This window comes from Passer montanus, unplaced genomic scaffold (genome assembly GCF_014805655.1).
Source record: "Passer montanus isolate IOZ18808 unplaced genomic scaffold, ASM1480565v1 scaffold67, whole genome shotgun sequence".
Classification (NCBI taxonomy): domain Eukaryota; kingdom Metazoa; phylum Chordata; class Aves; order Passeriformes; family Passeridae; genus Passer; species Passer montanus.
In genome coordinates, this window is record NW_024371815.1 from 570,988 (window position 1) to 598,438 (window position 27,451).

Consider the following 27,451-nt stretch of genomic DNA (forward strand, 5'->3'; position numbering starts at 1 on the left):
CAGGGCTGTCCCAGGCTACCAAGGGCCTTGTGCATTTGTGAAGGGTGAAGAGTCCATAACCCTCCTGGGCAACCTCTGCCAGGTGTTTACACCACTTACACTGTGAAAAGTGTTTTCTTTATATCCAGCCAGAACTGTCCTTGCTGCAGCTTGTGGCATCTGGCTTAGATGCTTTATGCTGCACAAAACAAATATTCTCATGAAGCACCTCAAAATGAGAGGGTTTTTTTGTCATAGTTCAAAGGCTTTACTTGATTATATATATGAAAAGCAATATTCTCACTGCTGCAAGGAACTCTTGCTGAGCTCTGCAGCACACTCCAGCTAGATTTTCCCCCCAGGGCTAATAAATATATGTGCTTTTGTATCTGTGAACATTAGCTCAGGCTTATCTCAGGTATGTCTATAGCTTTAAGACTCCAAATAAAAGTGATTTGTCTAAGACCATTTCAAAGATTAATGCAATTGGAACTCTGGTATCTAAAAGCTTTTTGCAAAATACAGGGAAGGAATTAAAAGTTTTTCATCCTGTGGATTAAACTACAATAATGTTTTTATAGGTGGTGTTTTCTTCTAATGGTAGGATTTCAGTGCTAATGGCAGGTTATTTTATTCCTCATTGTGGATAAATTTTTGAGAAAAAAACCCCCAAAATTATCTTGTCATCCAGTCTTTTTAAGATTTATCAACACATAAGGGAAAAAAAATGACACTTATAGTAATAAACAGACTGTTCAAATAACGGAGCACGTTGCATTGCCTATAAGATCACAGCTAAATTTTCAGGGAAAATGGAAGAGTTTTGTGACTTTGAGGATACTTAATAGCTGACGGAAATTGTTCAGTATTCTGTGGCAGAACAAAGCCACACTCTCATGGCTTCAGTGAGAGTGTGGATAGATAGTCAGGCATGTGCAGTCCAAAATGGATGCCAGAGTAACTTAAAAGTGCCATTGGATGGCCACTTTCTGAAAATATGCCTCAGAAAAACTGTCTTTGTCAGGAAACCTGTGTGTTGAGTTGGCTATTTCAAGCCTTCCTTTTTAATTATTACTCTGTTTCTCCTCTCGTGCAATGTCACCAAACAAGAAAAAAAAATATTCACACAAAAATTGTGTTATGAAATGGATTATTTAAACAGTTGTTAGTAACAGTTAGTAGTAAAACAAAGAAAATTAAGAGAGAGGTTCAGAGAAATAGCTGGACCACTTGATTAAGAGACCAGACTTCAAAAACTTGTCTCTTTTGCTTTGCTTTCCTGACTGATGCTGCTCAAGTCACCCAAAGTTCCAAGATGAGAGGACAGGTCCAGTCCAGTACTGGTGAACCTGGATCTTGTTTTGTCTGAGTGCATCTGAGCCAGCCTGCTGGGTGTGAGCCAGCACCAGCCAGGTTTTCCTGGCAGGGATGGCTCCTTCTAACTCATTTGCTTTGTCTGTAGTGCCCTGTTAGTCAGTCTGGTCTTTTCCACAGCTACCATCTGCACAGGGCATATGGGAAAGTTGGGATTCCTTCAGGCAAGAATCTCAGGTCATTCTCCAGGGAAATTACCAACTGGCAGATTTCTGTAATTGTCCTGCTAGCACATGAGAAAACTTGCTTATTTTTAAGGATTTACTTAAGATAAAAATTTGTTTTGCTTAAAACTGTACATTTGTTTATTTCCACATGGAACAGAAATCATGGTGAAGCTCCGATCATGTTAATGTTTTCAATTATAACAAAATACCAGACAGCCTGACCTAAACTGACATAAATAAATTATTTCTTATTAGTCTCTTTTACTCTGTTAACATTTACCTGATACATATGAGCCATAATAAACTTACTTATCCTCCACCATTTTATCTCAGTTCTAAAGAAGTCACAAAACTACGGTGAAGTTTCACTGCTGAAGGTTATACTTTTCATTTCAAGGAATACACTGTATGACATACTGCTCTAAGGGAGTCGTTCCCAAAGTGGGAAGTTGATGTGAATGAGACCCTGATGCTTACCAGATTTGCTTGTTTAGAATATTGCCACTATATATATTCTCTGCCTGGATATTGTCACTGCTGGATATGGTTTTACTGACTAAACATGATTGACTTTCTCTAAGTCATACAACCTGTATTGCTGTGCTTTAGCTACTTCAAGCCTATGATTGAAACAGCATATTACTTTTCCCCAAGCACCTCTAATCTTAAAAGTTTCTTTTCTTCCTGTGAATAATAAAGAGAGATTGGGGGGATGGCTTGACTCCAGTAATGTTACAGCAGAAGAAACACCTCACTCCTTCTGTCCAAAAATGAGCATCTTCTTCTTGTTGCCTCACAACATCTCTTTCCTATTCTTTCCTCTGTGGTTGCATGCTATTGAAGTATTCCATAAAGCTACACCAACCTGCTTTGTAAGCGACACAAAACCCATTTGTATCTTGTTGTTCAAGCTTAAAGTGAGTTTCTTTGATTTACTCCTAAAGTGAATGAAGTTAAATTGAGTTGAAGCTGTTTGTAATTCTGTCTGGGTCTGCAAGTGGAACTACAGCAGCATTGTACCTAATCCACCTGGAATTTGCACTCTCCCTACATCTGTTGTCCTGTTTGGCCCTCGGTGACTTGGGAGTGCTCAGAGTTTTAACAAGTCTCACCTCAAGCAGACTGGATGGTTGGGCTGAATACCAATATATTGTAGTTCAACCTATAATGATTAATAACTCATTTTATTCTCTCTGATACAGATCTGGTACTACACAAACAACATCTTTAGTGAGTCTGGGATCAATCGTGAAACAATCCCTTATGTTACACTAAGTACTGGTGCTGTTGAGACTCTGGCTGCTGTTTTTTCTGTAAGTATGGTTATGAAAATCCATTGGCATGCTTGATATTTTAATATTATTAGATTTTATTTTCTTATACAGCTTAAAATATAAAAAGAATAGGATGCTGATTAAGTGTAATGGTTGATAATGCAATTCAAAATATTATTTCTAATTTTAATCCTAAACCAAATTGTTCTCTTGGAATTTTTTTTAAGATGCTCTTTAATTTTAGATCCATAAAAGGAACAGAAAAAGCTGGTATGTCCTGCAGTGCTATGTATGTGTGAAGAGGAAGAAGCAGAAACAGCAAGGGCCAAAGTCTATTAGGTGGTGACTCATAACTTAGCTCACCTGGTAGAACAGCCTTACCTGGTAGCACTTTATTCCCATCTCAGTCTCCTCGTGTGCCTGCTGGGCAGTGGTGGTGCTGTTTGGAGAAGTCTCAGGCACAGGACAGCTACAGGTGCTCAGTGTGGCTGGCAGGAACAGCCACCCAGGGAGGGGGAAGAGTAAAGCCAGCCTGCTAGAAGAGGGGAGCCCCATGTGGGGTTCAATCCTGCTGCCTTACTCAGGACAAACAGGCAAACTTTCCTAACATGAGCTCCAGAGCAGGTCCTTTGCTCTGCTCTGGATGTAGAGGGAGAAGTTAATAGAAAAACTCATCTATGCACAGGACTAGGACTAAGGAAAAAATACACTAAATGAGCAAACTAAAACTTCAAATTTTAGTAGGTGATTACACAATTAATTGCCAAAGGAAATACATTTATGTTTGCACTGGAATAGATAAGAAGGAATGGGAGAAGTCTTTGGAATGGAAAGCTGAAAACAAGCCAGTAGTCCTTTCTTTGTTGGAATTTTTTCTTCATATATGCTATACCAACTCTACTTGAACAATACTGAACACAGCAGCAAGCATTTTTAAATGTCAGAAGAATGGTTTTGGAAAAAGAGTCCTTTTCAGTGGCAGAGTAACCGCTTGTGACCTACAAAATGTTAAACTAAATCCAGCTATCAGGCATGTTTTCTTATAGTCTAGGACATAGGGACACTACAGGGTCACAAAAAACCTTCTGATGTTTGTGAATTTCCATAAATTTGTTTTTCACTTTTTTTTAATTAAAGAGGCTTTTATTTTATGGTTCATTTTAATAGATAGAAATAGAGAAATATGAAAGTGTCTACCTCTTACGGTTTCTTTGTGATACTGCACACATGGTTCTTTGTTTAAGATATATGGAAATATAATAATGATCATTCTACCACTGATTTAAGTGAAGAATACACCTCTTTTATGTGGAAACAGGTGATAATTACATGGAGAGGAATCCATGATATTAAAGCCATTCTATAAATAGGGTCTGTTATTTTTCAATTCCTTCTGTGCTGTCAGTTTGTGGGGCTTCTTCAGAGCACATTCTTCATACATAATGAGGTGGATGGGTGTGCTTTGGCTCCTGGTATGTGTTTTAACTTTCAGTACTCAAGAGAAGGGTTTTTAAAGTAATTTTTCTGTTAATGCTGCCTGCTGTGCCTCTGGAAATGCTGATGTACCAATACACCTCTTCCCTTCCAAATTCTCAGTTCAGGGCACACTCCTTTTTAGCCTTAATTTTATTTCCTTAATCTTCTTAAATGTTTCATTTCTGTTGTTTAAAGGAACAACAGCATGAATTTAGTTTTTCCATTGAAGATTTTGCAGCTTCTTTATTTTAGTAAATTCCCATTGAGTTTTCATGCCTAGTGCTGAGGACAGGGGATTCCTCCCACTCCCAACCTCTCCCAATGTCTCCTTTTGACATTTAAAAAAAATCTCTCTCACAGCTTTAAATGGTAAGCCAGGTGCCCTGCCTTTCCTACTCAGGGAAGAAACAGAAGAAAGCAAGAAGAGAACTCAATTTTCCTGGTATTTTTTAATATGTTGTGTTTGCTAGAAGAAACCAGATTTTACTAACAATAAACTCTAGGATTTCAGTAAAGGTAAACAGTTATAAATGTGTAGTTTATGTCCTCTTAAATGAAATACCAATTGGAAATGTCCACTAGAAATCCTGTACCATCTGTGGTCATTATACATAAATTAGGCGATCATGGGATTGAGCCTCAGTAAAAATACTTGAGCATTGATGACCTCAGTCAATGAAACCTTTATGAATGCCAAAGGAAAACAGTGAAATAGAGATGTATTTCATGGAGAAGCAAGGTAATGTTCAGGAGATAAAATACTGAAACTGTGAAAATTTTTGAAAGTCTCCTTTTAATACATCTCTTGGAAGCAGCAGCACAACAGTAATAATGTTGATGTGGTTCATGAGGAAAGATAATTAATATTCCATCCTTTTCATAGCTCTGCATTGCCTCAGATCCCTTGATATGCCCACTTGTAGCATGCTTTGCCTACAGCTCCATCCCTCTTTCTTTCCAGCAAAAGCTATATAAACAAGACATTGAAAGATGAAACATGCATCATAATTTTCCTTTCATTCACATAATTTGGCTGCAACTTCTGCTGACACCAATTCTTCCTAATTTACTTCATTAAGTATGTATAGCATTGCTTACCTGATGCCCTAGCTTCTCTCTAGGGAGACAATATAATTTTTTTGTATATTTTTTGGTTAATGATAGAGAATTACAGCCATTGTGTTTAACACAGATTTGATTTAGAGGACTGGCTAGACAATTACTTTTTAGTGGGGTGCCCATTAATTTCAGTTTGTTTCTGAAGTTTTGTATCCTCTGGAATGAAATACTGAATAGATTTACTACTCATAGACATGTTACAGAAGTTATGTAACCTGATGCAATTCTTTGAAGCAGGGTGGAATGTACCTAAATAATTCCCTGTGTTTATTTGAAGTCTGTTCTATAACTTCTAAAGTGAGGGCATACCACAAACTTTGTTATTCTTCAGTAAGATTGATTACTGTTGCTGTTTTCTAAGTTTTAGTAATTCAGGTTAATTTTAGTTGTTGTCTTACTCTCAGTGGGGAAAGAGAACAATTTTGCAGTGCCTTTCTTTACACAACAGCAGGGTGAATAGAAGGGGAGACAGAAGGAAATGTCTGAAAAGATTCCTTCCCTCCTCCATGAAGCCAGCATCGAATAAAAGAGAATGTTATTCAAATGAAGCATCCCACATCCAATTTTGCCATCTGTGGCACCAAATTTGGTTTTCTTATAGTGTTCACAGAAAGAGTCTAGATGTGACTATATTGAGAAGACTGTGCCCTAAGTATTTCCCATAGGATGATGCATGAAGGTGTTACTAAAAGCCTGTGACAGAGACAAGCTGTGTGAAGCCTGGAATGAGTTAAAATACATTGCAGTTCTAGACCACAAAAGAATGTAGGAAATCCTTTGCAGTATCACACAGAAGTCAGGGAAGCCAGCCTTCTTTAGCAAGATGATTTTAATCTGCTTTAAGATGTCATGAGAAGTGGCTCTTAGACTGGTTCTTTGTTTCTTTTACTGTTAATAGCTCTCAATATAGAAGGAAATATTCCCTGCTCAGGGCATGGCACATCTTAAATAAAGGGTATTCCAGATACTTCCATAGGTGTTTTAATCTCCATCACATTTCCTTCATGGTTTCATGGTTTCCACAGGATGATGCAAGATATCTCCTTTGAAACTCTGGGTCAGAAGAGAAAGAAATGTGTTCCAGTAAGAGCCAGTCTTAGCAAGTGAAAAAAAAAAAAAAAGAGGTGACAAATGCTAGAATCTCAAGGGTTCCTAGGAAATTCTGCTAGAATCTGACTTTTAGTAAGACTTGTAATGCAGTCTCATGTGACAGTCAGAATCAGCCTTCACATATCCATAATTTCCAGCTGGATGTAAGTAGAGAGGTCATGAATAGGGCAAACATGGCATTTTTCCCCCTCACCCTGACAAGTTGTTGCTCAAGGATTACCAGAATTTGAAGGTGATATCTTGGTCTGTAGCAGCCCAGATAGAGAGAGCAGTAGCAAAGAGATTGGGCAAGCAGCATCTCAGATCATGGTGCTTGTCAAAGGCCAGAGGCATCTGGACATATTTTGTCTGCAGGGTGGACTGCAGAGAGAGACTGTGTTAATGCACACTGCCTTAGCCCACAAGAGATCAACAGATTGTTTTTACGTAAAGACATTATTCCTTCTTAATTGTTTTAATACACATGGACTTTTGAATAGATGAGGGCTGCATGTGTTGAAGTAAATGTGTAGCGCCTTCCAGAAGAAAAAGTTTCACCAAGAGGGTCTGCCTTACCACACTACTCCTAAAACCCAAGGTGCGTATGGTTGAAAGCTGCATTTGTGTAGCACAAATTCTTTTGTAGGATATATTCAGAAATTGAAAGTTTTAAAGATGTATCTCCTGCTGCTGAGCATTAAAAGCATTGGGTTTGAGTAATTCTTTTATCAATCTATTCCGGATTATCTGCATCAGGGCATTCAAACACCATAATTAGAAAATAAAGCATCAGCCACAGTAAGTTGTCACAGATCAGGGTTGAGATCTAGTCTGGCTTTTATAGCATAAACTTGATAACTTAACACTTTTAACAACTGAATCATCACTAGAAGGAGCTTTGCTTCAGAAATATCTACAGTTTACTGAAGGGACAAAATAGGAATAAGGAAATGAGTGTTTTTGTGCTGCCCTAGGGGCTGTTGCCAAGAGCTGCTGAGGCAAAAGTGACTGGCTAAGATAAGTCCTTGCATGGTCTATGTCCTGGCTGTGCTGGTCTTGGCAGGTATGAAGTATCTTTAAAGAGCATCTTTAGTGAACAGAAAATTTCACTGCCAAGTGAAGCTGATTAAGGATGCCTTACTGCAAAAACTTCAGGCTGAGCTTAGAAATGTAGCAATCAATTCCATGCTTTACTGAGAGTAACCTTTAGACAGGTACCTGCAGAAGTTGTATAAGATCCTGTTGTGGCTTTAATACAGATGCAGGCAAATTGATGTGAGAACCTTGCAGACAGACATTTATTTAAGGATGGTGCTTTTGTCCTCAAAGTTGATGCTAGGTTTCTAAATTCCAGTTTAGGCACTTAAATACAATAGCCGCTTTTTTTTTTTTTAAACAAATAATTCATGCAGTAGACTAATGGATACACATCAAAGCAGGAATCAAAAACCCCCCAATTTATAATGCTCAGTCTGCTGTTCCTCTCCTTTTCCTGGGTACAAGACACTACACATTGTGTCATAGAGTCATGTAAATGAGGTTATCCATTTTAGTCCTGATATTTAAGCAGTAGACTAATGGATACCCATCAAAGCAGGAATCAAAAACCCCCCAATTTATAATGCTCAGTCTGCTGTTCCTCTCCTTTTCCTGGGTACAAGACACTACACATTGTGTCATAGAGTCATGTAAATGAGGTTATCCATTTTAGTCCTGATATTTAAAATGGAAATAACACAGTGTTAGCTTGCCATGTTAAGTCTGAGTCTAGTCACAAAGTCTTACTCAGGCCTTTATACATGAGGGAGAAAGTGTGGCTATTCTTGACATTAACTTACAGAGCAAACTTCTTCACAGAGCTGAGACATCAAGAAAACCTGACAGGGTTTGCTTAGTATAATTTAGAGGCAGGATATAAGTAGGGAATAGTATGCAACAACCTCCCATTTGGACTGCAGGACTTGCTTGCACATTCATTTTATCCAAGGAAGCTTGTCTGATCTATTTTAATGCACTCTGCTTTCATTATGTCAGCCCTGGTATCTGCAGCTGACTCAAGTGAAAAGGTTGACATTTACATCTTTAACTTTATTCACAAGTATTTCCTGACAGACAAAAGTAAGTTGTGTGAACTGTTAATGTAGTTTGTATATCAGTTGCCTTTTTATCACGAAACATTTGTGTTGTGTGAATTTTGGTTTCAATATTTTTTACACATTTTCGGTGATTTTAGCTGTGATAACCATCATGGCTGGGTAAAGGTTTCTACAAATGCATGTTTATGATCACACAGAAACAAGTATCAGCCTACACTGCCTGGCACATAACTCAGGTGTTATCACAGAAAACAGTTCTAATGTTCTTCTGTCTGTACTTGAGCATGCACTGGATTTCTTGTTATTTCATTTATTCTACTGTACAGTATATTTTGATTTGCTATAGATATTCAATAGGTAACAGTTACCAGTACATAGCAGTGGAGCATTCAGAACTATAAATACTTGGAAACTGATGAATCATCTTCCACTTCTTATGAGTCATAAGCATCTTAGTGGGTTTTGCAAGTGAACAAATTTTGGATTTGTATAATTAAAAAATTAAAATTAAGTTGTTGTCTGTTTATAACATCAAAACCAGCATTGCTTTCACCAGGAAAACTTGCTGTTATGGAAGACCAAGTCCAAACAGTCCTTCCTTACTGGAATTCGTTTTGCTTTGAGTTTTACAAGCGAAAACAATATATCACATTTTTCCCATGTTTTGTATGAGAGGCATCTATGAACTTTTCCTTCTAAGAGAAGCATCATCCCTGACCCTGTTTTAATACAAAACTCCCCAGCTGTATAACACCAAGATGGCTTGATCATGACCATCAATTCAGCATTGAAAAAAATAAGAGAAATTGCACAGCATGTCAAATTACATGTGCAACATTTATATTTTTTATCCCTCAAAGCCATTGAAGTTGTCTCTTGGTTCAATATCTGTGTGGTCATATGTGTTTGCAAAATGGATTTATTAATCATAATAAGATATAACTGTCATCCTGTAGAGGTTTTGACAGTTAAGCAATTGCAGTTTTGAAACTTTTGGACCTCATAAGATCTTACTAATATCCATGCAAGTATTTTTAAAATTCCATAATTCTATTACAGAAGCAGTGCAAATTGTCCAAATTAATATATTTCGCCATTTAAAGAAATAAAGAATGAAAAGTCTTGCCATAGAGCTGCTTTCAGTGATCTACAGCACCATGGAGCATATCTCTGGTGAGGAAGTTCAGCTCAGGGTGCAATATCAACGTGAGTTTAGGACAGACAAGCCTGCCCTAAAATCCACTGGTGAACTCCAGGCTGAGGGAGAAGCACTTGCCTCTCAAGGCATTTCATCTGTGGGTGTCTCTGTACTTTGTTTTAACACATTTCTTATAGATCCTGGCAGTGGAGTGATGTGTGTTGTTTCCCAGAATTATGGGTATTACTCCAGATTTCATTTCAGTTGCCCATTTTATTTTTCCCTCAAAGGATGTGCAGAAGATGACATTCAGTCACCAGTCAATAATGATATGGCAAACGGTTTTGTGATTCTGACTTTAACTTATTTGAAGTGGTACATTTTAATCTTCATAAAATCCTCTTATTTTTCTTATAAGAAAGCCAAGTGTAATTAGTAATTTTAGTAGTTACCAACATGAAAAGTACATCAGCTGTTATGACAAAATACGGATTAGCGCATTTTAATGAGTCAGACTAGCGAGTTTCAAGTTACAGCTTTTTAAGAAATTTTTCATTGTGTTTTTCTCTAGCAGATAAGTATTCAGATTTTGCTGTGATTTATATTCAGATGTTAAATATAAATTCAAAATGTGTAACTGCACAAATATCAGTGTTAATATCACTTGTCTGAGCAAAATTTTCTACTGCATGCATTTCTTTTGCTTGTGTATTCTAATTACAGTAATTATCCAAAATAAAAACTAAATACTTATTCTATATTTGAGAAAAAAGGAAATTTAAAATAAATTTTAGTTTAATTAAGATGTAATTTATGCTAAAAATATTTAAATCTCATATTTTAAATGTCTTAAGCTTAAATTCAGAGAGATGTTGAAATTAGGAAAAAGTCAAAATGCAAAAGCAAGAGACTATAATTCACTTCAACATACAGACATTTAAAAATTATGTATTGTAAGAACATTGTCATAGAAATGTAGTGCATATTTTTAAGTCATTCAAACAATGAACAATTTTTCAGTGTTCTCAGATAAGGATACCATGCTGACTTGTTCTTTGAAGCATGTTAAATTTTGTAAATATAATTGTGAGCACAATTATGAATGTCATAGCTTATGAACAGTGTAAAATCAATTCATGGTTGAGTTTTGATCTTCATATTTACTAGGAGAACAGATTTCATGATCCAAGTTCTTCAGTGTTTCCTCAAGAAGGTCAAATGCTGCCTTTTGTTTTCCAGGGCTTGGTTATTGAACGGCTTGGGCGCCGGCCTCTCCTCATTGGAGGTTTTGGGCTGATGATTGTCTTCTTTGCAGTTCTCACTGTCTCCCTGACCTTACAGGTAACACTTGGGTCACTAGAGATTTTTACTCTCTCTTTTACCTATTTTAAACCTGCTTGATACTGGTTTGTCTCAATATTCCTGCATGAGCCAATCCTTTTAATCAGTTTGGCATGAGGAAGGAAAGGTCTTTTATACTAATTTATGAATCTTCAAAGCTTTTGCATTAAAAAAGCTGTAGGGACTTTCTCACATTCTCATGTTCAGACTCCTTAATTCAAAGACTTATGCATAGGACGAACTATTATAAAGTCAGTTTTACCCATAGCTGAATAAACAGTTTACCCGTATTCTGTGGGTGTGTCTTTGTTTTGTAATTCACTCTCTCTGAAATTTCTTTCAGCTTTATGTGTCATTCATATCTTAGGTTTAGAATTTTTTTAGCGACAAATTTCCACCTTTGGTGTTTCTTTCAAGTTACTTTTCTGGTATTTATATAGGCAGTATAAAGACTTATCCTTTGGAGAACATTTGGCCTTAGAAGATAAAAATAGACTTTTTAGCAGAGGTTTTTGTGATAGGACAAGGGATAATAATTTTAAACTAAACAAGGGTCAATTTAGATTAGACATAAGGAGGAAGTGTTTTGCAATGAGGGTGGGGAAGTGTTGGAACAAGTTGTCCAGAGAAATGGTTGATGCCCCATCTCTGGAAACATTCACAGCTAGGTTGGACAGGCCCTAAACAAACTGATTTGTTTGAAGATGTCTCTGCTCATTGCAGAGGGATTGGAACTAGACAAGCTTTAAATATTTCTTTCAATCAATATGTTTCTATAATGATACGGTTCTAAGATATGTTATTAGCACTCAATTCCCCAGATGTTTCAAATTATCATATTTTATTTATTAAACAAATTCAAACTCTAGCCCTGTATATTTTTTCTTGTTTAGCTTCCATCTGTGTAATAAGTTTCAATCAATATGTTTCTATAATAATACGGTTCTAAGATATGAGATGTTATTAGCACTCAATTCCCCAGATGTTTCAAATTATCATATTTTATTTATTAAACAAATTCAAACTCTAGCCCTGTATATTTTTTCTTGTTTAGCTTCCATCTGTGTAATAATGCAGTTTGTTTATGTTCCTAAGGACTTCAGAGAAGTAAAACTGACATTTGAAATGGCATGGGTTTGGGTGGTGTTTCATCAAGGTATTTTCCTGCTGGTTTTGATTCCTGTGTGGTGCCATTAATCTGACTTCCAAATCTTGTTCCTTGTTTGAAGGGAGTCAGTAGGTCAGGTTGACTGGCAGGTCTGTGCCATGTCACTGCAGTTTTACTTGATTTACCTGTATGTACATGACAATAAAACTTTACTTCACACACCTGCCAGGACAGCTGTAAGACAGCTCTCCTTCTGAAGACAGAAGTTATTGCATATTTTGTATGTCAAGTGAAAATTCCCTTCCAGATCTTTTAGAGCAACTGGGGATGTGAAGGCCTTCAGCTACTTTAAATCCCTACACTCTGAATGCTTTTCAGTTTTACCTTCTTTCAAAGGGTCTCAATCTGTAAAGTATTAGAGATTTGCTTTGAAAAGAGGATCATGGTACAAATAGGCTTAATGTCAGAGAAATTTATGTCTGCTCCATATTTGCACCTTCTCTTTCTCAGAGACCATAGATTTGCTTCCAGACAAGAATCCTAGATTGTGTAATTTTGATAGATCTACAAGCATTTTGGTTAATGTTAATGTCCAGGAGACCATGGTTTCCACATAACTAATGACATAACCCAGACTGGAAGAGAAAAAACATCAGAAAATGGGGCCCTTTCCTTAACACTTAATTACTTTCTTTAGCAAGGATATTTTTAAAGTGCCATTCAAGGTGGTGATAGTACACTTACATGTATCTTAACAAACTTTCCAAAAATAACAGAATTCTAATAAAAATATCATTCACAATTTGCTGCAGTAAAACTCCACTTGTTGGAGAGAGAAAGAAATGGGCATCCATGGGTTTTTCTCATCTATTAGTATTAGAATCAGTCATATACATGATTATGAAACAGTGTTCTCCAACCTCCAAGCTCCACAGAAATTTCTCTTCATATTTCAAGTTCCTGATATTTAGAGGTCTCAGCAGAGAAAAATCTACTTAGAAGTAGAGGAAAGATAGGATATATGGCCTTCCTTGTCTGCAAAATCAGGTTACATCTGAAAAGCCCTGGGCTGTAGCTTTGCCATGTTTTGCCAAGGTTCAGATACCTGGTTGTCCTACCAAATATCAGCCTGTCGTGTATAGTCTTCAGCCAAGCTTTTGACTGGTGAACTGTGAAGCTCTGTGGGCCATCCTAGATGCTCTTTTTAACATGACTGAAATACCTGAGGTAGCTGGAGGTGCTGAAGTGTTCAGTGTTCCAGGCTGGCTTGAGCTCTACCATAAGAAGTTGTGATTTTTTAGAGTTCTGACTCTGTGGTACATAGCTTGTCTAGTGTTTCTCTACAGGGAATTCACAGAGACCAAGGCCTTTAAAACAAATCATCTAATAAAGTCCCACAGAAATGCTGTGATTTTCTAAAGTAACCCCAGACTAAATTCTGAAATTGATCAAGAATCATGGAAAACATTGTCTATTATCTGAAAAATTTTCAAAACTATTTGTGATATGTACAATATATCTAAAATTAATGTCTTTTATCCACCCAGAACACAGTGTATTGGCTTCCTTACCTCAGTATATTTTGTATCCTTGCAATCATTGCATCGTTCTGCATTGGACCAGGTATGTCTGTATCTATTTTTTCATGTTTCTTTGTACATCTGAGGACAGGTATTTTTGCACTGGCATTATGCTAGCAAATCAGTTGTACAGAACTTCACCTTGGTGGTAAACCAGGAAGTAAGACTTTTGTTCCCTTGAGCTTTTGAGGGGTTTTTTATGCACTATTTATTGCCTCTTTTTCTTTGTAAGGAGTTTGACATTAAACATTAATCAGCTGTTTATACATCTTCACCACTGAAGTGGTCTAATTGATTGATTGTGGTTTATTTGGGGAAGAGTTGCTGATGTTTGATGTGACTCTAATGAAATACTGCTGTAATTCCATCAATCCTCTTTTGAAAAGCTGAGAAAAAAATATGTTGCTTTAGAGAAAAATGGGGAGAAGACCAAGATATTTCTTTTATCCTTGTTTCTAGGAAAAGAGTTTGTCACTAATTTCTGTGCAAAATATTGTGAAAATACTGAAAAAAAATAGCAATCCCTTTGTCCTTCTGTAAGGACAAATATCAGGTTCAGCTAAGTCCACTGTACTGCTGACATATGTTTCTTAGACTGAGATCTTGGGGGTGGGTGTTAAAGAATTCTGTGGAATATAACTTTTCTTGAATTTTAAATACCTTAGGAATGTTAAATGTTGATTGAAACTTCTTTAAAACTTCCCTTCTGGTGTTTTATGTGGCTCAGAGGGTTTCAGTGCAGCTACTTGCAGTATCTACCATTAGAGCTTTTTAAAATCTTGGTTGAAATAAACTGAAGTTTTTTCCCTATTACAGATATGTTCCACCAATTTTTAGAACTTGCAAATCAATGTGTTCTTACATGTTATATTTCCAGCATATTAAGATTAACCCTCTGCTTTTCTTCTTCACCTCACCATTCTTCAAAATGGGTTCTAGAGTTTTTCATTTAGATTCTTTCTCTTTACTGATGTTATTCATGATTTGTCCTGCACTGCACAATCTCTTTGGAACAAAGTGTCTGAAGATACATTCAGGACAAACAACTATTGTTAGAAAGTTCTTGCTTGCTTTCTACAGAAATTCATTAAAATTAAAGCTTCTGTTGTGTTTTTTTCTTCCCCTGTGCTCAGTGCTGTTAAAGCCAAAGAACATTAATAGTGTACCAGCAGCTACCTAGTTGGCCTCTCCACCTTTCCTCTGTGTGTTCAAACATTTGTCATATCTGACAATAATGGGAATATCTGGGTAGCACTTAACATTGAATTGCTTTTAATTAAAATAACTGTAATTGACTCTTCAGCTTTTGAGAAGAAGCTGTGAACAATCATATTCTGATATCTCTGCAAATCAATAGGAATATTTTAGCTGACTTTGATGGACGCTGATTTATCTTCAATGAAACTTCTCTGTTCTCCTTAGAGGAGCTTATGAGATCTGAACTACTTTACTTCCTTTTAGCTGGGCAATTTCCATTATTAGCAATGTTTTGAGATGATTGAATAAGAAGAGAGCATATAGATTTTTTTTTCTGAAAAAACAAATTATTACCAAGAAGTCCACTTTGCATCCGTTGCTCTTCGTATCACAAGGCACAACTCAACAATTGAGCACAATTACTGTGTCAAATTTTGTCCCCCTTTGCTTGTACAGGGAAGACATCAACAGCCTGTGACAAGTCCATTGGACATGTCAGTGTCAGGAGACCTGTGAGAAGGGACTGGGTGAACTGGACTTGTCCAGCTTGAGAAGAGACAGATTTGGGGACCAAAGAGCAGTGCCACTGCCTGTGAGAAGGGTATTGCAATGGCAGAGCCAGTCTCCTGTTGGTGAGGAGCTTGAGAGGAAGAATGAAAGTGTAGAAACAAGATGCAGAGAGACTGTAAGGAAAAGCTTTTTGGTTCTAGGTAGTAGATCAGGCTGCCAGGGGTAGTGAGTCCTTAATTACTACACAAAGATCAAAATGAATAGTTGGTACTTTTCTTTTTCTCCATTGCAGTGGTTGTAGGGAAGTGTCCAGAGCACAGGGCAAATGGTTGAGACATTTTTTGAGAACCAATGCAATTTTTTTTCCAGCTTAGGGTCTTTCTGAGGCATAGCTTCTAACACTTTCATAGTCTCCCATGGATTTGTTAAATCTCTGTCTGAAACAGCAGAATTTTTGTATTCTTTGGCAAAGAAAACTATATACCTACCACATTTAATGCATACATAATTTGTTAGTTTTTGTGTGATACACTCTAGGTCCTGCAGAAACAGAGCAACTGATCCTCTTCCTCTTTTAAAGAATATACCTACCTACTAAAGAAAACTATATACCTACCACATTTCATGCATACATAATTTGTTAGATTTTGTGTGATACCCTCTAGGTCCTGCAGAAACAGAGCAACTGATCCTCTTCCTCTTTTTCAACATTTTGGTGATCTTGTAAAATTTTACCTTATCAATACAGATTTTTCTGGAATGAACAGCTATTTCTTATTGTCACCTTCTCAGTGATATTTTATGACACCATTTTAACAGGAAAATTTCACATTTAAGTGTCCTTTCATAGCACTCTGATGGTTTAATGAGACCAGACTGAAGTTCAAGAATAACTTTTCCACCTTTCTGGTAGTAAAAGGGGTTTTCCCCAGGAAAATTAAGATATATTCTTTATTCTAAAGCATATTTTTAATACTTCTAGCCTTTTGTAGAAGTTTTGCCATTAATTTGTATTGGTTAAACAGGGACAATTGTCAACTAATCCTCAGTATCTTAATTCCTCCTGTAGTTATGCTACAAAAACAATTTGTAATGATTCCATAGGTACAAATCTTAACCTAGGACAAATTTAGTTTATGTTCAGTGAGTTATTGGTACTTGGAAAAATTATCTCATCTAAAGACGGGATAAATAACATGAGGAATTGTATTTATAAAAATACTGCTTTAACAATTTATAGCATAAAATTGCCTTTAAATGTACAATATTTTCTCTCTTGTTAAAACATGTAATACCTTATTGATAGCTTAGATGTTGTGTAAACCATTTTCTGATAGCATATGCAAGATGCCCATCTGCTCCTGTACAGTGAGGATCAGCTGTCACTGTAAACTGTGGAGGGTGTTCATTGGTTTCATTTTTCTGAACTTGGCTTTTCAGCTTGCAGATATTTTTGAGGGCTGAAACAGTAATGCTAGCAACAGGTATGTTCAGGCATGTGTGGTTTGGTACTTCATCATTTTTTGTCAAAAGACAGCATCAGAAACCTTTCACTTTCTAAAAATAAAAGGGGCCCTTATGCTCGATACAGTCAATGTGTGATCTGAAAGAAAATTATTTATTGTTCTATAGATAAGGGAGCCATGCTGCCCCAGACAGTCGCTTCATTGTGCCTATTTGGTTAATTTTACACAAGTTAAGATATTTGCTGGACCTGAAATAGAGGATACATTTCAAAGAATTGTTTCAGAGAATAGGATACGAACAAGGAATTGTCATCCAGCAAAAAGTAAAAAGAAAAAAACTGAGGGAATTGCAGCTGAGAAAACAAATCAAAGAAAAAAGTAAAAGAACATTTTCAGGATCTGCAGAGAGCATTTGTGCAGTTCAGGTTATGCATCATGAGCAAATGCATTGATTTGTAAGGCCTTTACAGAATGGGTAAATGTGTAGTTTTTTGGAAATTTGGATAATGATAGACAGGTTTAGATACATGTGAAATGTCTTCCTTCTTCAACTTTGCCTTTGTTAATATTTAAGAAAAAAGGAAAACTAAGATTTATTCCCACTTTCTCAGTTAAACCTGTGTGGCTGCCTCTTGATGGACTGAACACTCATGTTCAACTGTGCCTGCAGAATCAATCTCTTTAAGGAAAGATGGTCTAAAATCTGGTTTAAACAGAAAAAAAAAGAAGGTTCTACTTATTAGTAGCTATTTTCTTGAACTCCCCATTCACCCATTGTACCTTTACAACAGTTGCTGTGCCAGCAAGTGATTTTTTGATTTTTCTGGGAAAACTGAAAAATGTGTCTTGTAGTTTTAGAAAACCAGCTGCAGATTGTTCCCTTTTACCCAACAGCCATATATTTTTAAAAAGAATTGAACACCCAAAAATGACATAGAATGCATTCCATTCGGTTTCCTGATTTGTCTGCAGGGATGTTGACCCCATTTGTCAGTGAGTCTGTCATGCATTTTCAGATGAGGGACTCGCAGGTTTTGTTTTTGAAGTTTTTCCCACTCACATAAAACAATTAGATGTTCATCCTCTGAGCCAGAAAATGGCTTTTCTGCCACCTGTCAAGATGTGCCAGACAGTGAAACGTGGAGAAAAAAACCTGATCAACTGATTAATTGGGGATTACGGAAACATTGGCATGAACTTCTGGATAATTTTCCTAGTGAAAATAAGTGTAACAAAAAAACAGTCAAGACCTTGAGAGCCTGGAAACGTGGCATAAAGCATTTCCATGCATTATCTTTGTATGAAGTGATTTATTGGTATTTCTTCCTTAGAAGAGTACTCTGTTAAAGTGGAACACCTTTCCATCCAGTTTGGTAAGGGGAGAAGGCACTGCTGCAGAGAAGGGACAGGAAACCATGGCTGAGGTTAGGCATGATGCCTGTCTTTAACTAAATGAAAGGATGGGAGGAGGTGGGAGAAGGTGTATTGTTTTGATAAAATACCTAGCTTTGAAACAATCTTCTTTTACCACCTTCTTTCAGAAACTGAATATGTATTGTTGCTTTCAAATCTCTGCACAATTGCTGGCTCTGGAAACATGGTGCACTGAAGCACTGGATTTATTTTACCACTGGAAATATGTAGAAATAACCCCAGACCCTAACTGTGGCAGTAAGATCTGTAAAATGTGTTTGTGTAGCACAAATAATGCCCACCTTTTGCCTCCACTGCCTCTGGGAGGGAGATCAGCCACATATGTGCACAGGAAGGCACGTGGTAATGCTCCTTCTTCCAAAGAGTTCCTCTGAGTCCTTTGGAAAGAAAAGAAAAATTACCTTTTATTACAACAAACAGTAACACCCACAGAAGTTCCAAAATTCTGAGTTGATTTTCTATCAATTGCCTGATCATGATAACATCTTTGTGCCAGAAATCTGTGTTATTTTCGTGGCACTTCAAGTTTGAGATTAGTGATTTTACTGGAATCTTATGCATTTTGCCCATTTCTAAGAATGGGACATACATGCCTGCATGACCTGGAGAGAAAAAGAGGCTTAGAAATTCAGAACAGGGTGAGGATTTAAGGTTGTCTGAAAAATGCCAGTTAGCTAGGGAAAAACATAATATCTCTAAGTATCACATGGAAGACTTCCACATAGCTGATTATATTTTATCTGAGTAATTTGAAAAATTTTTATATTAATATTCTATATGCACATTCTTTTACATGTTTTCTTAAAGACCTAATACATCATATTGTCATGCATTGTCTTACTGTATTGTAATGTGAAAAATGCTCATTGTATTGTCAGGCATCGTGTCATCGTTTTTGAGATGACTTAGAGCTGAATGTTGGAGCACAAAACTGCTCAGGCAGCAGTTAGCAAAGAAGGACTGAAAAGGTGAAGAAACCATGAAGGTGAAGAAAATAGTTTTAGAATTAAAAGATCCAGAATATCTTCATAGTGTCTCACAGAGAAGGTTGAGAATCAAATAGTGCCTGAAAGGATTGTATTTGAACCAGATGATCTAATATGATCCTGGATTTTTTTAATCTTCAAATCTTGTATTCTTTATCTCTAAGTGAGCTGCTCAATCCTCTGTATAAAGTCATACCTTGTTTCTACCTGTCTAAAGCCCTTGGTGTCTGCAAAGATGCACATGTGGCCAGAGGGATTTTCTAGTGGGTCACTGCAACAAAATGCAGCCCCTGACTGAATTTCTGTCAATATCTGCTATTTTTAAATCAGTGGCACTAGAGAGAAGAAAGCAGGAGTCTGGCTAAGTCATACACAGTGGCTTCAGGCATTTTGCTTTCAGTCTTATGTAATGTCTCAGAAGTAGTTATTCTGGTCTTGAATGCTGTAAGCATTTCCCCACAGAAGCCCTGCTGAGTTCAGTGTAGCACAGATAAGGCTGAATTTAGTGTGATCAAACATGAGTCTGTGTGATTTTGCTTGAATTCCTACTTTTAAAATAGGTTTCTATTTAGTATGCATAAGGATGACAAAATCAGATCAGTGGTATGTTTCCAGTCAGACTGTGATTACAGGAAAGAGAAATCAAACTCAGATGAATTTGAAAAAAATAGTAGTTTTATGGTAGCAAGATCTTCATTTTTCAGTTGTTACTTTTTATAGCAATTGCATTTCCAAACACAGCTGAGAAATATCAACAAACCAGGCCATTCCACAAAAATATTTCACATGTGCATGTCTTGAGAGTTTTATAATATTTGTCATAGCTTATGGAATGTGAAGTCTCTCCTTGCACAGCTGAATACAATGAATAAACTGAATACCATTTTAAGTTGACATTACAAGGTAAACAACAGGAAACTAAGAGGAAATCATTGCTGTGTCCTGAGGCATATCAAAGATACTTTGGTATTTAAAGTTTAAATCAGTCCATGCTCTTACTATGAATGCCAGTGTGCAGCTGCACTGACAGCAGAGCTGTTGTCATAAAAGGGTCACTTTGAAAGTCATGAGGTTTGTTCAGCCTGAAATGTCATGAGTGAAGAAGATAAAAATCAGCTCTTGAATGTGAAACAACCAAAGGTGTGATAGCACACATGTAGACATAAAAGTACAGCAGTGAAAGGCAGCGTGAGTATTATTGCCTGAAATAGGCATTTACAGAAGCTTTGTGTGATATTTTAGCTTCTCCACTTACAGTGGATGTAAGAACTTCTAACACACATGGCCTCCCACAGAGGCATTATGCCAGTCCACTTTGAGAAAGAGTTTGAGCTTGCTTGAATGCAAAAAATAAACCCACTCTCTGTACCAGAAAAGTGTATGCAGTTAAAAGAAAGAAATAAACCCATGATGTTCTATATTTAGTTTTAAAGTTGTAGATTTGAAAGGTTAGGTTATTTTTCAAATTTTTTTATTATTCTAGAAGCATTTACAATCTTCCCAGCAGATAGGCATTCTTTGATAATGCTAAGTAGTTCCTGCATTGGATATGGAGGGTATTTGTGCAGAAATAACCTTTAGTTTTCCCAGGTATTTAGGAAAAGGCTTGGCTTGTTGATAGTTGTATGGCTTTTGTGGGCACAACAGCAGAATTAAAATATACTGCATAAATATCAGTTAAATATTCCAAATGTGAGTTATGGTTCTGTTCAGAAATTTGTAACAACCTGCAGACAGCACATACCAGTCCCAGCTGAAGATTTTCTGAGACCCCTGGCCCCATGCCCTGCCCTGTTGTGACACTCCCTTGCTCTCGGGTGCCATCCATCCAAAGCAGGAGTCCTTGGGACTCGCGTTTTGCCCTCCCAGCTGCAGCCCCATCACAGCCTGCCGTGTCAGTCCCTTTAACAGCTGTGGGCTGTGCAGCACAGCCAGGCAGGCTCATTTACCTCTCCTTCTCTGGTTTTCTCCAGCAATGGAAAAGCTGCTGCCTACCCCTGGGGGCAGGAGTATTGTCAACTACTTCTACCAAGTCAAGTACTTGAGAATTTATCTTTCGGTTACTTTGAGTGAACAAACTGATTTTTTAGGCTATTAAGAAATAAGACTAGAATTGTCTTCAATATTCATTGAATTTTTATTGGGGGGGAGGATAACATGTCCCTTGAATATATTAAATACAGTGTCATTCAACATATATTTTGGGATTCATACCTGATTTACGTTTTGTTTGAATTCTCTCTCTTAAAAAGCAGCATAGAAAAAATGTGTAGCTTTTAACGGTTCTGCAGCAAAGGTGATTTAAATTCTTTATAATTAGTGGCAGTTCCAAAGAAAAATGAACCCCTAGTATTTGAAAGGTAATTGTATCTGTTGAATAAAGGAATTGCTGGAGGTGACACCTGGAGTTCTCAGCAGCAGGAAAACTTATGAACTTTATCCCGCTAACAATAGATTTAAAAAATTATCTTAATTGAAGCTTTCAAAATGTGAATGCTTTGACACTTGACAGCACTCCTCCTACCTGAACTAGCAGCTTTTCCTGAATGATCATTAATTAGTTGCTGATGGCTCACAACTCCAATCCTGGAGAAATTTTCTGATGCAAAAATACACCCATGTGTTTGAGAGGTCCATGTAACCATGAAATAAAACATTTATTCAAAAGTGACCTAGGTTCATTATTCAGATTAATAGGGATTGGATATGGAAAGCCTAGTAAAAAAAAAAATTAAAAAAAAAACACAAACCAAAAAAAAAACCAACAAAAAAACCCAAAAAAACCCCAAAACTATTTTTTTCTGTGAATTCATAGAAAATGGTTATACTTGCAAAACTGCAGACTAATAAATATATATAACAGTAGATATAGAATTAATGAATGTAAGGCAATTAAAATATTTTATTTTCCATATTCCCAGGCACAATGCACAGCAAAGAAAAGTTTTCTGTTCATCTCATCTATTTCTGACTGATCTCCATGGCTAAGATCTAAATGCAGAAGTTTATTGTTCAATGTTGCAATGAACACTACTCTGGAGTCCAGGCAGGGTTTCTTGGTAGCCAAGGCACTGCATAGAAAGATGAATAAACACCAGACTTTCAGAGGAAACAGACTTTCAGAGGAAAAAAATAGGTCAGGAGACTACATGAACAAGGGTAGTCAGTGCCAGTTTGACCAAGCAAATAGTCAAAGCAGTTGCTTCCTTTAAAACTCCAGATGTTGTCTGTCCTACTCCAGAAACTTCACTTTTTTGGAACCAGAGAGTTGTGGCTTATGTGATTTCTTTCTGAGTTTCATCACAAAAAAGGCTTATACTGTTCATCACAGATATTTATTATATTTGTTTTGGTTATTGGTCACAGTAAGGAATTTTTTTTTGTTATTATATCTTACATTATTATCTTATGTCTTTCTTTTGTCATTATCTTAGTTCTACAACTACTGCTCCTTATACCTTGGTCACCATCCTGTAGCAGCCACCAATTTCTTTAATAACTGGCCTTTGAGGCCATGTGTCCTAAAAACTTCAACAGTTTGCAGAAATCATAAACAGTGAAGACGTGGTCTGTTACCCACCTTAAACAGGAGAAGGACAGGGACAACTCTTCAGTCCCAGCTGAAAATTTGGCCCACTATATTTGCTGTTGGCATCCTTCAGGATGAATGCAGCTATACAATTACATAATTGTGCACTGCTAGCATGAATAATTCGTTTGATAAATTATACTGACTTTACAAGATTTCTTTAGCTTGCAGGTTCACAACCAGCAGCATTTTGTGCTAATGGTCTGTCAACTTGAATTCCGAACAGGAAATCATGTCTGATGGTTTTAGATTTCTTTCAGAATATATTATCATTGAAGTAATAAACCTAGAATAGATAGGGGTTGGTTTATTTCTTCTTTTCAGTCCTCATACAGTGATGTGACTGTATGAATATTTCTCTTACCTAAGACTGAACATGAGCCTTTAATTTAGGTATTTCCACACTACTTCCATCTGTATAGTGGATGAATATACAAGGGACACTTCCGTGCTTTTATTATAGGAAAATCTCTTTCATCATTGTTTGCATAATTGAGATAATTGGTTTTAACAATTTAATATGAACAGAAGTGCCTAATTATCATTGTTACTGAGAATAATTATAAATTTAATTTTATTATATAGTCTCACAGTCATAGTTCAGTAAAAAAATGTTCTTCATATTAAAATAGAACAGAAAGTTGGGCTGTAATTAGATTTGTGATGTTATAAGGTAGATCTGAATATATGGCGGAAATGTTGAAAATACTATTAACTGTTTATGTAGTTATAAGTTGAGTGTATTTTTTTAATTGCGTTTTATTCTTTGGTAGCTATGCAGCATAATTGTGAAGCAAAAAGAAATGTTGCCAAGAACTAGAGGAGAAATCTAATGTTATTTTATTCTTTGGTATCTATGCAGCATTATAATTGTGAAGCAAAAAGAAATGTTGCCAAGAACTAGAGGAGAAATTTAATGTTGATGTTCAGTTTTTACAAACAAAAGCCAAGACCAAAAAATATCTAACAGCAATAATAATAAAAAATACCAAAACCAAAAATTTACCAAATATCCCAATAGACTGAAATTGTTACCAAGAAAAACAAAAAAAACAATGTATTCATTTTGTTCAGAATGGCCTACATACTGCTGCTTTGTCTTACAGTAAAAGAGGAAAAATTTTAAATATTACATTAAATTAAGAAATTAAAATAAATTCAAGATTAAATATATTTCTTATGTTTACAACCAACGATTGTATTTCAAAGGGAATTGTTATAACGTATCTAAAGAAAAATATCTTTAAAGTACTGAACATATTTGGATTCATCAGTTATATGATAAATATTTTGTTGAAAAAAATTTCAGAAAAAAATTATTCAGTCAGTAAAGGATTGCTCACAAAATTCTGCTTGAGTGCACTGACTTATGGAAGTAAAAATTATAGGAAAATACATTAATTAGTATTCAAGAGGGAGAGAATTTCACTGAGAAGGAAATTATCAGGTGGTTCAGACAAGGGTATTGTGGTTTTTTGCATGGAATAACTGCTGTAGAACTAGTTACCTAAATGGACCTAGAAAGAATTTTGTGTGATTTATTATATTTTATGTAACATCCTTGTTATTGTATGTCAACCATTTTAGTGTAAATTATTTGATGAGAAGCAAGAAATAACATTTTAATTACTGAGGTTAGAACAGAGTGAAGTAATATTTTTGTTCTGCACCATTGCTTAGTTTGTTTGTTTTATTTTCCCTGAATGCTATGGGTTGCCTTGCACCAACAAAGTTCAGAATACCTCCAGAAATGGCTTTCTAAATGCTGTTGGAATAGGTTTTATATAGATGCTAAACCAAAGGCCAATTAATCAATGAAAAAAGTCTTTCACACAAAACTGAATTAAAAACTAGTCCTTAATAATTATAAATACAATTTATTATAATATCAGAGTTTGCAAGATTTTGTATTATTTGTGTGTTTTAGTTTGGTCTTATCATTTGCACTTTTTATTTGCCACAGACTGCTTTAAATGTCTTTTACTCTAGTGGCCTTTAATCTAAGGCAGAAAAGATTCAAATGGTACAAATTAATGTGGTTAATGATCTATACAATTTTCTACAAACAAAGCGCCTGTTTTACTTAATTATCCTGTGGAGAAAAGCAGCAGACAGCTAGAAAAGCCTGTAGCATGAAGCTGTGACTCAGTACACCCCTGTCACACCTTCTGTTCCCAGTCCTCTCAGCAGGATTAGCTGGGAGTACAGCTGTCATATCTGACTGTAATGTCATATTTGGTGGGGTATTATTCAATCAAATACAAAGTACAAGTTAAAATAATCTAACAGGTGACAGAACACCTTTATAAAGATTGAGATATCTATTTTGCAAAATTTTTATTCTATCTGTAGACCGACAGAAATGGAAGAAACTCAGTAGCTGCATTGCATGGCCCCCTAGCAGTATTCCTGAAGTATATTTTCCCATGGGAGTTTTGTTCATTGGTTAGGTCAAGGTTCGTTTGTTTGTTTGTTTGTGGTTTTTAAATAACTAAAGCTGGGTAGAAACTAACAGCCTTTTGCTCTCCCACTGAAGAGCATTGGGTTGTTTTTCCAGCAGTTTTCTTCCAGGAGTTTTGTCTCACTTCCACTGCCTCTCTCCCAGATTTGCTCTCTAGAGGTCCCTTGGCTTGCAAATAGCAAAACCTTTCTTTGGGACAGTACTTTGTCTCCCAACCCTATTAGGATGTATCAGTCTTCCCTACATGCCCTTTCTTGCAGAAAAAGTCATTTTGCTTGATCATATCTGGAGCTCCACAGACTTCTTTTTCTCCCCAAAACAGAACATTGTTGCAAGGTCTGTTTTCTCAAAAATTTGAAGCCTCCTTTTCTCAAAGCATGGAGTTGAAAGTCTGGGAGCCCTTGCCTTCATCAGCCTTTTTGGGATTCCCAGATTCCCTGTAGAGCAGAATTTGGGGTGCTGAGAGCTGCAGGAGGTCGCTAGGCTGGGTGGCCATGGGTGACCCTTCAGGTGGGGCTGGGAAGCCTCTGGCTGCCATGGGGCCACTGCCTGAGCACACCAGGGCTTGGCTTGGGTGGGTGTTGAAAGATGAGCTGCTAGCTCAGGGAGTTCCTTTCCCTTTAGTGGCTCTTAAGGCACAAAGTTTCTGTCACCTTTAGAGGTGATTTACCACTGTGATAAATCTCCCTGATTTGTATTAGGCATTTATTCTTGTAACAGTCTCATTTCATAAATCATATATATAGCCATAACATAAATTCCCAGTTAGGTACTGGATAAAAACAGAATGAGGAGTTCAGCATTTTTCTTCCTTTCTCATGTCTTCTGTATTCAGGTTTTTGCACTGACTCATGTAAATTCTGCTGAGCAATATTTATTCATAACTGCTCACTGAAAAAGCCAGTAAATATGAGCACCTGATTTTTCCTGAGGAAACACATTGATACTTGTGTAAACTTATATATATATTTGAAAATCTATAGCATGGATACTAAGAATATTTTTCCTGTCCTAACATTCAAATTTCATGCATAAAAGAGTACTCGATTGAAAGTCTGGATTTTTACCAGCACATGACATTGATTCTATGTGTAACTGGACTAATTACAGATATAAATTAATACAGAACACAGAAACAGAAGTATTTATGCATGTCTAATTGTTTCATGTGGGTTTGATCTTGTTTTATTAAACACCTTATTGATGTACAAGTCCTGCAGTAAGACATTTGTAGTTTCCAATAGATGTAGAATCCTAACAGGTATAACAATCTTTCTTTACTAGCACTGCAGTATGTTAAGAATTTTTTTATTATGTTCACTGTAATGCTAAAAAGAAAAAAGTATTAGAAATTAATCACTGTAATTATGTGGTCAATGCATTACCTATTTAAATTCATGTTTGGAAGCTACTTTGCTGAAAAACTCCTACAGGAAATCCTAACATACACTTTCTTGTTTTATGATCAGAGCTAAAATAAAGCTGCTTCACTGAAAATTATATGGAAAGCCTTCCAGGGAAAAAGACAATGCCAGGTTCATCCTCCATGAGAAAGATCATCAGGTGGCTTTTTGTTGATTTCACCCACATTCAAATACATGTTAAAGTTGCAAAACTCGTGACAAAGTGTTTAAAGACTATTGCAAAAATACAGTGCTTTGGTTGGATTGCTTCTGGCAGTGGTTTGCAAGCTTCCATGTTTGTGCACAGGCTAGTACAGACCCATCTGGCTTAGTGATTCTGCAGGGTACCTTGCAGAGACTGACCCTGAGAAGTGGTTGGTGAGATGTCAGTACTGTGATCTCTGCTCAGACCCAACTTATGTAGTCAAAACATAATACAGCATAACACAGCTTCCTTCAGCCCCAGGCCCACAGATTTGTATCTCAAAGAGCAGTGAGTTCCAGGAGAAAGGGTCTCCTTGAGCACATCCCTGACATCTTGAAATGACTGAGGATGGAATCCTGGGGCTGTAAGTTCAGCTCATCTCAGGTACCATCACTGACTGTGACTTTAAGGTTTACAGTTTTCCTTCAGCTCTCCCAAATTTCTTTTTCCCTTCACTCA

At 36.5% G+C, this 27,451-nt stretch overlaps 1 protein-coding gene across 1 annotated transcript in view; it reads left to right on the plus strand.

The window, feature by feature from the left end:
• SLC2A9 (solute carrier family 2 member 9) overlaps positions 1–27,451 on the plus strand; it is a 100,264-nt gene that overhangs the window by 58,013 nt on the left and 14,800 nt on the right. Inside the window, exons 10-12 of the mRNA XM_039728955.1 lie at positions 2,723–2,833; positions 10,952–11,053; positions 13,709–13,784. Of these exons, the coding sequence (XP_039584889.1) occupies positions 2,723–2,833; positions 10,952–11,053; positions 13,709–13,784 (289 nt within the window). The remainder of the gene's footprint in view (positions 1–2,722; positions 2,834–10,951; positions 11,054–13,708; positions 13,785–27,451) is intronic.